The 14,072-nt window shown below is 42.5% G+C and overlaps 1 protein-coding gene across 1 annotated transcript; it reads right to left on the reverse strand.

Moving 5' to 3' along the window:
• Nucleotides 1–7,030: 7,030 nt before the first annotated feature.
• On the reverse strand, nucleotides 7,031–13,562 carry LOC148045215 (cytochrome c oxidase subunit FA4-like). The gene is made up of 2 exons (XM_087719052.1): nucleotides 13,527–13,562; nucleotides 7,031–7,183 (listed from the first exon to the last, which is right to left on the reverse strand). Exons 1-2 carry the CDS (start codon nucleotides 13,560–13,562, stop codon nucleotides 7,031–7,033), a joined length of 189 nt encoding a protein of 62 aa, XP_087575178.1.
• Between the last annotated feature and the right edge of the window lie 510 nt (nucleotides 13,563–14,072).

Below are 14,072 nucleotides of genomic sequence, written 5' to 3' on the forward strand. Positions count from 1 at the left end.
ATCCCACAGGGTGGGCCTCCTTCAGATGCCGTCAGCTGGACAGTGTCGGCTGGCGGGCCCCCGGAGGAGAGCCTTCTCTGTGGCTGCTCCGACCCTGTGGAATCAGCTACCCCCAGAGGTCCGGACCTCACCCACCCTCATGGCCTTCAGAAAAGCTGTTAAAAAGCTGTTAAAAGCTGTTGAGAGACCGCCTGCTGCCAATTACCTCCAATAGACCGATCAGATCCCACAGATTAGGCCTCCTCCGAATTCCATCCGCCGGCCAATGCCGACTGGCGACTACCCGGAGGAGAGCCTTCTCTGTGGCTGCTCCGACCCTCTGGAACGAGCTCCCCGTGGAGATTCGAACCCTCACCACCCTCCAGGCCTTCCGCAAAGCCCTTAAAACCTGGCTGTTCCAACAGGCCTGGGGCTAAAGAGCTTTTGCCCCCCCCTCGAATGGTATGGTTGTTGTGTGCTTTTAAATTGTGTATTGTTCTGTTTGTCTTTTTATCCCTTATCTGTATCCCCTTCCCTGACTTGGATTGTGAGCCGCCCTGAGTCCCCTTCGGGGAAAAGGGCGGCATATAAATGCAATAAATTCAATTCAATTCAAAACCTGCCTGTTCCGGCAGGCCTGGGGCTGTTGACCTTATTGTTAAGGTCCAGCCACAATCAGAACATATGCGTGTTGGGAATTTTTAAACTATTCTTTTATTTTGCTTTTCTTTTCTCTTTCTGTGAAAGCCGCCCAGAGTCCTTCGGGATTGGGCGGCCTATAAATCTAATAAATAAATAAATAAATAAATAAATAAATAAATAAATAAATAAATAAATAAATAAATAAATAAATAAATAAATAAATAAATAAATAAATAAATAATAGTTAGGTATTAGTTTAGTTCTTAGACAGTTGATATAAATACGGGAACGTTTTAAAAAGCAGAGTAAATTCTGAAGTGAGCCAAGGAGCCTATATTAAGTTTGATTTTGTTATAGAACATCATGATTCACATTTATTTGTTCACAATTGCATCAGCCTTTCAGCCACTTAATTTGTTGTTGTTGTTGTTATTACTATGCTTAATAGCACATTCAATGGGATAAATGAGCAAAACAAGTTCTCATCAGCAGATTTATAATAGTTAGGGACACGACGTTCTGTATTTTCGTTGTTTGGTTAAATGCCAGTGTCTTCGTATATTTTATGAATTTCAAGATAAATTATTAGTGTGCATGTCTATGTATTACATGAACGAATTATTTTATGGAGAAAGGAGGAGGGGAAAAAGTGAGGAAGAATTATCTTGCTGATAGCAGGTCTATTTTTGTAAGATGTTGAATATAACCTATTAATATAAATTGATATCCACAATTATTTCCCAAGAAGTACGAATAAACAATTGTTTTTTATATCCTGGAAAATTCCAGACAGTGGTGGGATTCAGCCAGTTCGCACCTATTCGGGAGAACCGTTTGGTAACTTTCTAAGCAGTTGGGAGAACCAGTTGTTGGAAGAAATCTCATTTTGTTTTTTCCCACTTTACAGGGCTAATCTTGTAAGGAAAGCAGGAAGGAAACATTCTGGTGTTGTTTCTAGCCTAATGTTTATTGCCCTGCTTACAGAAACTGCCTCTCCGGTTAACCCTTATTACATTGTAACAGCTAAGGTGAAGCGCCCATCAATGTGAGTGATGTTGAGTTGGCCACGCCCACCCAGTCACATGACCACCAAGCCCCACCTACCCTGCTGGTCATTAGGGCAGAGAATCGGTTGTTAAATTATTTGAATCCCACCACTGATTCCAGAGCTATATTTATCCAATTGAAGAGCCAGTTCGGTGTAATGATTAAGGCACTAGGTCAGAAACTAGGAGAACCTGAGTTCCAGTCCTGCTTTAGGCACTAAGTGGCCTTGAGCCAGTCACTCTATCTTAGCCCTAGGAAAGTAGCAAGGGCAAGTCATTTCAAAATCTTGCCAAGAAACTTTCTGGGACTTTTCCAGGCAGTCATTAGGAGTCAAGACTGACCCAAAGGCACGATAATAATACAGGCTGTCATGCGGAGATGAGAGGTGAGAAAAATAGTAAAAAATGTACAGCTAACTACAATAACAATAAAGAAATGTTAATGGACAATATTTAATGATATATTTAGGTGTGTTGTACTGGTAAAAGTAAAACGGACAGAAGTGTTAATCTGTGAGTTGGGGAGGGGGAGGGAAAGAATTCCACAGCCAGGCATGCTCAGTTCCTATTTAAAGCGACAGCATTTGTTTTTCTCCTTTGCGAAAAAGTTTTCCTTCATTCTTTTTCTTCTCCCTCCCCCTCCTTCCTCCCTCTCTCCCTCCCTCCCCCTCTCTCAAACAGACACACGCACACAGAGAAGTTGGATCCCTCTCTCACTCACACACTCTCAAACAAACACAAACACAGACTTTGGATTGGATATATTTTCCAACGGCTTGAAAGCAACTCCTCTGCCATACCCCCCCTCCCATTCCCCTGCTGCCTCCCGATCCGAGCCTTTGATTGCAGGTGGAGCCACATTGCCTTTTCAAACTTGTAATCAGTGAAGCTGGGCTTATATACTTTTATCCAGCTGTGTGTGTGTCTGTGTTTGTGTGTGTGTGTGTATGTTTGAAAAGGCAACGTGGCTCTGCATGCAATCAAACTTTTTTAATTCCTCCCCCGCCCTCCGACCCACACACGGACCTTTTCCAGCTGTTTCAGAGAGGATTTCATCTCTGCTCTTGCCTGCCATCATGAAAAGGAAAAAAAATGTAAAAGGAAAAAGGCATGAGCTGAGGCCAGGCTGAGCTAGTTGCTGGCAGAGCCTCTAAAAAGCCTCTAAAAAAACGCCCCCTACAGGAGGCAGGAGAACGAAGTGCCTCATTACATCAGGAATTTTTCGGCTTTTAACCCTTGCTTAGCACTGTTCAAGTGATCATAAAGTCAGGATAAATTAGGCATCTCGTTCTCCTGCCTCCTCCTGTAGAGGGCACTTTTTTAGGGACTTTTTTAAACAGTTAAGCACTAAGCAGAGTCATCCACGGTGACTTTGGCAGCAACTAGCTCAGCCTTTTTCCTTTTACATTTTTTTTTCTTTTCATGATGACAGTGGTGAGGCTTTGCCTCCTCTGCCTCCCCTGACTGCACATCCCTGTCTGTTAGTAGTAAAATTTTCTAACCGCCCACCGGTTCCACAGTAATGGTGATTTATAAAGTAGGGAAGTAACTTTACTTTATAAAATTTATAAAGCGGAGTTACAGCAAAACCCTACTGCCCACCATGAAAGCTGGAACGCCCCCTAGTGGGCAGTAGGGACCAGGTTGACTACCACTGACCTACACCATTTCTGATAGATGGCAGTCCACTCTCTTCTTCTGTTTGAACTGTTATAAGTGAGTTCCTCCCCCCCTCTTAGTATCAATCATACACATGTATAACATGAACCCTTATTTCTCCCAACAAATTTGGCTAATTTTCTCGTGAACCGCTGAGTAGGATCAACAATCCACTTGGCTTTTCCACAGAGATTCCATAGAGTTGTCACAACCCCAAGCCTGATCCAAATTTTTTTTTCCCACTTACTCATTGTTTTGCTGGCTTCTTCGCATACACTGGATTCAGGTTTTGGAGAGTTATTCTGTTGGCGGATGGGCAGACAGATGGACAGAGTTCTGGGTCCCTTTCTTAATTATTTTCCAACGTTCCATTGAGTTCGAAAGAATAAAAAGATACTAACACAGTATGTTTCTATAAAAAAATTAAGTGGATAATTTGTAACGTATTAACGTAGAGTAACGTAGAGCCGAGGTGGCGCAGTGGTTAGAGTGCTGTACTGCAGCCACTTCAGCTGACTGTTATCTGCAGTTCAGCTGTTCAAATCTCACCGGCTCAGGGTTGACTCAGCCTTCCACCCTTCCGAGGTGGGTAAAATGAGAACCCGGATTGTTGGGGGCAATATGCTGACTCTGTAAACCGCTTAGAGAGGGCTGAAAGCCCTATGAAGCGGTATATAAGTCTAACTGCTATTGCTATTAAGAGAGAAAATAATCAGCTAAGGAATAATTATCTCATAAGAGATAAATATTCTAACCCAAGGTAGACAAAACCCTGCACGAATTTGTGGGAAAATCAACATCAAAAATAGCCAGATCTCAAAGGAAGAACAGTAACTATCTAGTCTCAATCTAGTCTCTAAGCAATTTGGGAACATAAATCCCACTATAAGATTTTTCTGTGTTCTCTGCTAATCTTAACAAAACTCCCCCCCCCCTTTTTTTTTTTGAAGCGGTTTAATTTTTCAATTTGAAGAGCTATTGGTATAAAGCATGCCTCATTAACTTGTAGGAGGTAGCCGGTCTTCATTAATTCAGTTCTTCTCACTTCATTTGCTTTGCACACAGCCATAATTAGCTTCAAAATAACTTGCTAACTTCAATAGACTTACTGCTACAATTTCGTTCTGTGGTCCTCCTTTGCTCTCTGTTGCCACAGTGTTTGCCGTAAAAAATGAAAAGGGATATATTTGTTTAAAAATAGAGAAAAAATATTCTTTCCAGCTAGGCATTTATCTTTTGAAAAGGGCAACGTTCTGATGTTGTTTCAAGCATTTGATACACGTTTAAGTAATTCCTGCATGATCTAACCTCTCCTGCACTCTGAATCGTGTAAGTCAAACTTCCCATTATTCTCCAAACAGGTGTAGATAAGTTCAAACTGGCCTCATGTATCAATGGTAAGCAAAGTTAATTAAAAGATGGGGAGGGGAGTTACAAAGCATTTTCAGTTACTTTATTCCACCTGTACAATCACATAGATTGTACACGGTTTACGACCTGGCTACCTGAGAGACCGCCTCCTGCCATTTACCTCCCAAAAACCGATAAGATCCCACAGATTGGGCCTCCTCCTCTGGTCAATGTCGGTTGGCGAATCCCCAGGGGAAGGCCTTCTCTGTGGCGGTTCCACCACAAAACCGTGGACGACAAAATTGCGGTCGACAAAAGCGCGTATGTGACGTCATCACAGCGCGACAAAAAAGATCGAAAAATGTAAAAATAAAGCGAAAACCTTACCCTAACCCCCCCAAACCTAACCCTAAACCTAACCCTAAACCTAACCCTAAACCTAACCCTTAACCTAACCCTAAACCTAACCCTAAACCTAACCCTTAACCTAACGAAAAACCTAACGCTAACCCTTAACCTAACGCTAAAAGTAACCCTAACGCTAACGCTCTGAACCTAACCCTAACCCTTAACCTAACCCTAACCCTAACCCTTAACCTAACCCTTACCTTTATGTGAATCGGCTTGCTGTAATTTAATTTTTATTTCAATTTTTCGATCTTTTTCGTCGCGTTGTGATGACGTCACATACGCGATTTCGTCGACCGCGCTTTTGTGGAACACGGTTTTGACGGGTCACGCTCTGTGGCTGCCCCGGCCCTGTGGAACGATCTCCCCATTGAGATCCGGACCCTCCCTACTCTCCCGGCCTTCTGCAAAGCTGCTAAGACCTGGCTGTTCCGGCAGGCCTGGGGCTGTTGATGAGTATCCAGCCCCACGCTAAGTTTATGCATGATGTGAATTTTTAATTAACTGTATTCTTATTTTTAATTTTTATATGTCTCCTATTTTGTCTGTAAGCCGCCCAGAGTCCCTAGGGAGTGGGCGGCATACAAATGTCATAAATAAATTAAATAAATAAATAAATAGACAAACACACATGCTCTTCATAGGCGCGGACAGGCACACACAAACTGTTTTGTCTATCCTGCGCACTGAAGAAAGATCACCACTCCGGGACACATTCGTTTCAGTAGTTCAGGAAAAAAAATGTATAATTATGATTTTGAATAATAGTAAATCACTCTGTCCCTAAAGGCGGTATGAAAATAAGAGTATGTATCATGCTTATGTTCTTTTCAGTACCATATTCTATGATACAGGGTAGGTTGGTTTGTTTTGATCTAAAAAGCAACTACGCTTGGAAATATGCTATTTACATACTTAACTGATATGTCAAACATCTGTTTCCCATATGAACTGGAGAAAAAAATATTTCTGCCATAATCCTGGGAAAAATTTGCATTTATAAGACTTTGTAATAAAACAGTTCTATGTCTAACTTTATAATTTTTTTTTATTTTTAAAAAAAGTCATACTTAAAATGGTAAAGATTTGGTCTTTTTTAAAAAAAATTTCAAGTGGTTTGTTTATTAATTTTAAGCATGCACGTCTCCAACGCATTATTTTTCAAGGCGATGCACACAAAAATCTTATTTCCTGGATTGTGACGGGTGTATAGGGTTGTGCGGTCAGCTTCTGGAGGACCTTCGCTGGACAGCTTCTGCAAGGACAGTCACGAAACCCGCCTCGTTTTAGATTTTTTTTAGATTTTAAAGTTTATTTATATGCCGCCCTTTTCCCTGGGGGGACTCAGGGCGGCTTACAACTTAAAAAGGGGGGGAGACAAACTTTTAACATATAAGACAAATACATAATTAAAACACAACATTCATACTATTCGGGCGGGTTGTAGTCTTAATCCCAGGCCTGACGGGATAGCCAGGTTCTGAGGGCTGTGCGGAAGGTCTGGAGGGTGGTGAGGGTACGAATTTCCACGGGGAGATCGTTCCACAGGGTCGGAGCTGCCACCGAGAAGGCTCTCCTCCTCGTAGTTGCCAGTCGACATTGACCGGCAGGTGGGACTCGGAGGAGGCCTAACCGGTGAGATCTAATAGGTCGTGTGGAGGTAATTGGCAGTAGGCGGTCTCTCAAGTATCCAGATCCACTACCATGGAGGGCTTTATGGGTGGCAAGTAGCACCTTGAAGCACACCCGGAGATCGACAGGTAGCCAGTGCAGCTCGCGGAGGATAGGTGTTATGTGGGTGAAACGAGGTGCACCCACAATCGCTCGCGCGGCCGCATTCTGGACTAGCTGAAGTCGCCGAATACTCTTCAAGGGCAGCCCCATGTAGAGCACATTGCAGTATTCCAGCCTAGAGGTCACAAGGGCACGAGTGACTGTTGTGAGGTTTAGAAGTCGGGACGGTCTTTCTGCAGCTTGCTGTAATCCATATTGATGGCAAAGAACTTGTAACGGTGAGTGGGATCGAGGTTGTTCCATGGCTCCGGATTATTCTTCTTATCCCATCTGACTTCGGGGCAAAGGAGAGCCTCTGATTTGGTCTCAAATAAGAGCCAAGGTGGCGCAGTGGTTAAATGCAGCACTGCAGGCTACTGCTAGATCAGCAGGTCAGCGGTTCAAATCTCACCGGCTCAGGGTTGACTCAGCCTTCCATCCTTCCGAGGTGGGTAAAATGAGGACCCAGATTGTTGGGGGCAATATGCTGACTCTCTGTAAACCGCTTAGAGAGGCCTGAAAGGCCTATGAAGCGGTATATAAGTCTACTGCTATTGCTATTGGTCTTTCGGTGAAAGCAGCTATATTTTCTCGTTCTGCCTTTGTATATTCCTGGAAATGTTTCCTCACAGAATATTGTTTATATCTAATGCACCTGTTTCATCTTATTGCTTTAGAAACCTTAGTTATGAACAATGCAATAAATAGAAGAAAAATAAAATTAACCAAGAATAGTCATGTGGCTCAAGATATGTCAATCCATCTAAATATGATCGTGATCATTATGATTTGTGTACAGGATTTTCTATTTTCCATTCTTTTTTTCTTGTCATTTATTTTAATTCTACAAAAAATTTAAAACCCACCACTGATCCAAATGATACTTCCAACTATGCTGGGAGTGCTGAATCCATTTGGGTACCATGCTTTAAGGGACCCAGGGATGGTGGAGCAATTTCAATGCAGGGATACATAATGGGAGGGCTTAGAAACCCCTAGGAGTAATCCTTAAAAGTGCTGGACATGTTGAGCTTACAAAACAGAAGACTAAGGGGGAGATATAATAGGGGTGACCAATATCTAAAAGGCCATCGCACCGCAAAAGGAGAATGCCTGCTAAAAGTGAAAGCAGCATAAAAACCAGTGGATGATATTAAAAAGAAATCCAGGCTGAATATTAAGAGGAATTTCCTGATGATAAGAGCCGTTAAGCACCGTGGAGTTCTTTCACAATAGGGGTTTTCAAATGGGGAGTTGGATGTGTTTTCTGCATTGGTGAGCCGATGTTATTGTAACTGGTACAAAGTGATTTGTTTCTGTCAAGGGAGGGTCAATCTGCTACCACTTCTTGGAGGCCCTTGCTTGGTGGGAAAAGGAGGTGAATTCTAGCTAACCAACTTCAAGCTGAAGGACAAGAGCAAATGTCTTCTCTGGGACGTTGGCCCGTAATATAAATTTCTACTGCTCAACCAGCGAAGCTCTCTTCATATTCAAGTCCTGGCTATAGAGCAACCATTAAAATATCCAAACAAAGGGAAGTCATCAGGGGTGGGTTCCTGCCAGTTCTAACCTCTTCTATAGAAGAGGTTCCACAAATCTACAGTGCCGTTTAGAACCAGTTCCAGCTCACTCCCCTCGCCCGTCCGGACATCATCAAGATGAAGAGCGAGAGGAGGAATTCTGGGAGTTGAAGTCCACAAGTCTTAAAGCTGTCAAGTTTGAACACCCCTGTGGGTTTTTTTCCCTAAAGGGTTAGGGATGCAAGGGTCTTGTAACTTGACAGCTTTAAGACTTGCGTGCTCCAATGTCAGAATTCCTGAGCTAACATGAGTGGAGGAGGAATTCTGGGAGTTGAAGTCCACAAGTCTTAAAGCTGTCAAGTTTGAACACCCCTGGGGTTTTTTTCCCTAAAGCGTTGGGGTGCAAGGGTCTTGTAACATGCAAGCTTTAAGACTTGTGTGCTTCAAATGCCAGAGTTTCTGAGCCAACATTTTGGTTGCTAAGCAAGAGCGTTATTAAGTGAGTTCCACCACATTTTACAAGTTGGCCATGCCCACCCAATCACATGGCTGGCAAGCAATTCCCACCCAGTCACATGGCCAGCAAGCCACTCCCACCTGGTCACATGGCCATCAAGCCACTCCCACAAAGCAAGCCACACCTACAGAAGAGGTTCTAAAAAAATTTGAAGCCCACCACTGGAAGACAATGAAAGAGAGAGGATAAGGAAGTGTGCTTTTTTTTTTCATGACATATTGTATCTCCAAGTAACCAACAAAAAAAAAAGGAACAATTTGTTGGATCAAGGGAGGCAGGATTTTTCGCCATGGCACCTACCTTACAATTCTTTCTCTGATGCACTCACATTCTCCTCTCCCTCTGATCCCCTATCCCAGCCCCTGGTCCCCAGTGCTCTCCAGAAGGATAATGGGAACTCAAGGGGGACAGTGTTCCGTAGGGCAGGAGCTGCAGTGAAAAAGGCACACCTCCAAGGACCCACAAGGTGGCCGTGACCCATCAAAACCGCGCTCGACTAAACCACGCCCAATTAAACTGCATCGCTGACGTCATCAACAGGGTGACAACAGCCAGCGCGGAGAAAGAAGGGCGCTTTAAATAGCACTTTGAAAGCAAGCCGATTCAACTTAAGGTAAGGGTTAGGTTTAGGGTTAGGTTTAGGGTTAGGTTTAGGGTTAGGTTTAGGGTTAGGTTAAGGGTTAGGGTTAGGGTTAGGGTTAGGGTTAGGGTTAGGGTTAGGGTTAGGGTTAGGGTTAGGGTTAGGGTTAGGGTTAGGGGAGTTAGGTTTAGGTTTAGGGGTTAATTTTAGGTTTAGGATTTACAGCGTGCTTCTGTCTCCGCGCTGTTGTCGCCCTGTTGATGATGTCAGCGATGCGGTTTAGTCGGGCGCGGTTTTGTGGTGGAACCAAGGTGGCAATATTTAATGGAAAGGACCTGCAGCTTTATTATCATAAAGTTACTCTCATAGAGAAACTGACTTTTGCTTGCTCTGCCTGCTTAGGAAAGCATTTTATTGGTATTCCCTAGCAATGGCAAGACCATATCTTACAGCAGTCTTTTTTTTGTTTGTTTTTTAGTTTCATCTTACACCCTAACTGCAAAGTAATTAACTTCACAGCAAGTTGCCATTCGGCAAAGGAACACTATACATAGAATGAAGTATTCATTAATAATTGACTATGAAAACTGTAGTTAAACTATATTCACTGAATTCCAATGTGAATGGCTGTAACCATGCAGAGGGTAAACCTTTGTACAAAGTCAGAAAGAGAAAGAGGGTTTTTTTTGTCTTGAATGTAAATGTGTTTTATTTTCCATTTTCATTTTCGTACAGTCACACATATACTGTACAGAACCGGGGCCATATAACATTAAACAATAAACACAGCCATTCCTCTTGTCAATAATACCCCCCAAAATAGAAACCCAATGTACCTCTTCGACCCTCCATACACCCTTTCTTTCGCCCCCCTCCAACTTTCCATCTTCCCACCATCATTCCTCTCTACCCTACTTCCCCTCCCCCTCTACCACACCTCTCTCCCAATACACTCCCTCCCTTCCTTCTCACCCTCCCTCCAATCCTCTCTCCCACCCTCTCTACCCCTCTTTTTTCTATCCCTCTACTCCTCCCTTCGGTGTATTTCTACTATCTATTAATATATTCAGCTTGTCCTATTTTTACACTGGAATTAAAGAGCAACAGTATACAAGTGCAATTGCGTTACTTTAAAATCTAACACATACTATATATCCCCCTCCCCCCTCCCCCTAAGACCCACCTCCTTCCCCCCCCCCCGACTTCCCAGAGCCCGTACACGGTGTAGATTTTTAACAAACACAGTCTAAAATATATTAAGACAAAGGAAATTAAAAAAAGAAAGTCAATAACATCTCTGCGTTGAACTCAGCTTCTTCCTGTTGCACTAACTTTGAGAGAGAGTTATTTAACAGCCTCAGAATTCAGTTTTGTGAAGAATTGCTGAAATTCTAAAAAAAAAATAGGCTAAAGAGGAAGGGTAGGCAAAATAAAGTGAAACATGGAACCGGTGCAACCTGCTTTTTTCCTTACAGATCACTGAATATTTCTGAAGAAAAGGTCATCCACAGAACGTTCTCGTTGAACCGCTTTTAGATGGGCTGGAAAGCCCACGTTCATTCTTCGAAATAAAACGATGTGGTGCAAATTAGAATCAGTCCGAAGCTACATACAAATACAGCAACTTAAGTGATTTGCTCCTCTGGAGAGGATGTCGTAGGATTCCATGCTGTACAAGGCATATACAGAAAGAGGAGCAGTTCAAAGAACACGAGGTAGATCCAGAAGAAGATGGAAAGACAATATCAAAAGCAACAACTTCCGTTAACAAGGTGGTGCAGTGGTTAGGGTGCAGTACTGCAGGCCACTTCAGCTGACTGTTATCTGCGGTTCAAATCTCACCGGATCAAGGTTGACTCAGCCTTCCATCCTTCCGAGGTGGGTGAAATGAGAACCCAGACTGCGGGGGTGATGTGCTGACTCTGTAAACCGCTTAGAGAGGGCTGAAAGCCCTATGAAGTGGTATATAAGTCTAACTGCTATTGCTATTGCTAACAAATGGTTGAGGCCTCTAGTTGAGCAAGAACCAGACATTTTATCACTCTCAACATCCAAAGTGGTTTAAAAAAAGATGGAGATGGAGGAGGAGGAGGAGGAGGAGGAGGAGGAGGAGGAGGAGGAGGAGGAGGAGGAGGAGGAGGAAGAAGAAGAAGAAGAAGAAGAAGAAGAAGAAGAAGAAGAAGAAGAAGAAGAAGAAGAAGAAGAGGCAAATTAGAACCACATCCAATTGAGAGAACAAGAGGTAACAGCAAAATCAATTCAATAACTGATATGGCCATACGCCATTGGCCCCCGAAACAAAACGATGCTGTTATTCATCATTCACATCATAAATTAAAAAAAACCCAGCTGTAATTCAAAGTCAAGCAGCCAACTATGGACAATCCAGTCCCTTCTCATTGCAAATCGTTCACATCATCATTGTTCTCCTTTCTGATGACAGCAATATGATCAGAGTTCAGACCACAGTAATAGTAGTGGTGGTAGTATTTTCCTGCACATTAGAGTCCCCTCTTTCACATCAGTGGACCCTTAAATGTTGTCAGTTTTTTAAAGCATTCATCTGCAAAAAAAAGAATATGACAAACTGTTTCCGGTCCTTCCGATGCACCCTAAAAAGTTGGCTTTTCCAGCAAGCCAGCCTGGCCTGAACAAAACAAAACAAATTATTGATCACTGTTAATTTTAATTCGAATTCTTTTTTAAAAAAATGTTGTTGTCAATTTTAATTGGGTTTGGGATATTCTATTTGATTTTTTAAAAACTTTTGTATTATGTGTTTCTTTTAATGTTGTACGCCGCCCTGAGTCCTTGGGAGAAGGGCGGCATATAAATCTAATAAACCTAAGCCTAGACTACCCGGAGGAGAGCCTTCTCTGTGGCTGCTCCGACCCTCTGGAACGAACTCCCCATGGAGATTCGAACCCTCACCACCCTCCAGGCCTTCCGCAAAGCCCTTAAAACCTGGCTATTCCGACAGGCCTGGGGCTAAAGAGCTTCTGCCCCCCTCCTCGAATGGTATGGTTGTTGTGTGTTTTTAAATTGTGTATTGTTTGTTTGTCTTTTTATCCCCTGTTTGTACCTCCTTTCCCTGACTGAGTTGTGAGCCACCCTGAGTCCCCTTCAGGGAAAAGGGCGGCATATAAATGAAATAAATCCTAATCCTAATCCTAAACCTAAACCTAAATATATGTGAAATACCAAACCTTTTGCAATGTGCACAAATATGTATATAATACATTAGAGAAATAAATTACAGAAAAAAAAAATCCCTTCCATCATTAGTCAGAAAGGGATTGTGTTACCGCATAATAGACCACAATCAAAATTAAAATCAAATCAAATTCAATTCAATTTTTACCTTGTTTTTCCTTAGTTTGATGCCATTCAAATGTGGTGGATTTCCACATCTGGTCTTTTTGGCTTAGAATTTAGGTCTGACATAATGGAAAAGGGCTTTGGGGAAATCAGTGGATATATTTTCTTTTTGTTGTTGCTGTTTGTTTGTGTGTTTGTCTGTTTAGTTCTGAGGGGAGGTTGTGTCCTAGTGTCAGCACCTCTTCATTGAGTAATTAGGAAAGAAGACCACGAGACTCGATAGGTAGAAATCAAGTGTACTTTTACTAATTATAAATGATTAGAAGCGTAGCAAAGCGAAGACTGATTATTTAGGCGCGAAAGCGATTGATATATAAAATAACCCATTCCCCTCCCCTTGGCATCCCAGTTACAGTCCAATCATAATTCTCCCAAGTGTCAGGTGTGAGATAACGTCGAAAGGAATCACCCAGATGGAATGTCGGTGCCGTTAGCCTTGGCGGGAACCTCCTCCGCATGAGCAGTAAGACAGGCAGCAGAAACTCCAGAATCTTCCTCCAGCACAATTAGTAACCCCTCCCAAATACCATGCCCTCCCTCCCCGTTTCAATGGCAGCCGAAGCAGCAGCAAAGCAGAGGCTGACACCTAGCATTTTTCCCACAAATGGTGGGTCTACTTTTGGGGGGGGGGGTTCAATCAATTGTTGATCCACTTGGTTGCAACAGGAACTGACCAATTGAGTTGTCAGGCTGTCACTTAAGCCCGACATCTTGGGCTGAGAGAGAATGACTAAGGCAAAGTCACCTAGCTTCGCTTTCATGCCTAAAACTAGAATTCACAGTCTCCTACTTTCTGGCCTGATGCTTTAAACAGTAGACCAAACTGGCTTCTCAAGTCAGTGAAGATAAATGAAAACCAATAAAGTATCTACAATCAACTAACATTAAATGAAGGTGGTGCCAATAAGGATGAATTTAAATGAAAGAGGTTTTAAACATAAACATAACATTGAAAACTGAACTGAGGTTTTCCTCATTAAACAACTTTAATCAAACTCAAGAGCTAAATTAGCATATCGTAGCTAAATTATCAAGTAGATTACAGTTCTGCTAAATCTTAATCTTAAAATCTTTGGAGCAGACTCTGCAGTTTAGAAGAAATGAAAAACGAAGACATTAATAAGTGGTTCGTTTCCTGTTCTTCACCACTAGCATATAGCATTAATGGTCCATTACTTTCTCCAACTGATGAATTAAATCATTCCATTTTAAATAATGAT

Source organism: Thamnophis sirtalis, unplaced genomic scaffold, assembly GCF_051295495.1.
Source record: "Thamnophis sirtalis isolate CommonGarterSnake01/CBP01778 unplaced genomic scaffold, rThaSir2_p1.2 scaffold_6, whole genome shotgun sequence".
Classification (NCBI taxonomy): Eukaryota; Metazoa; Chordata; class Lepidosauria; order Squamata; family Natricidae; genus Thamnophis; species Thamnophis sirtalis.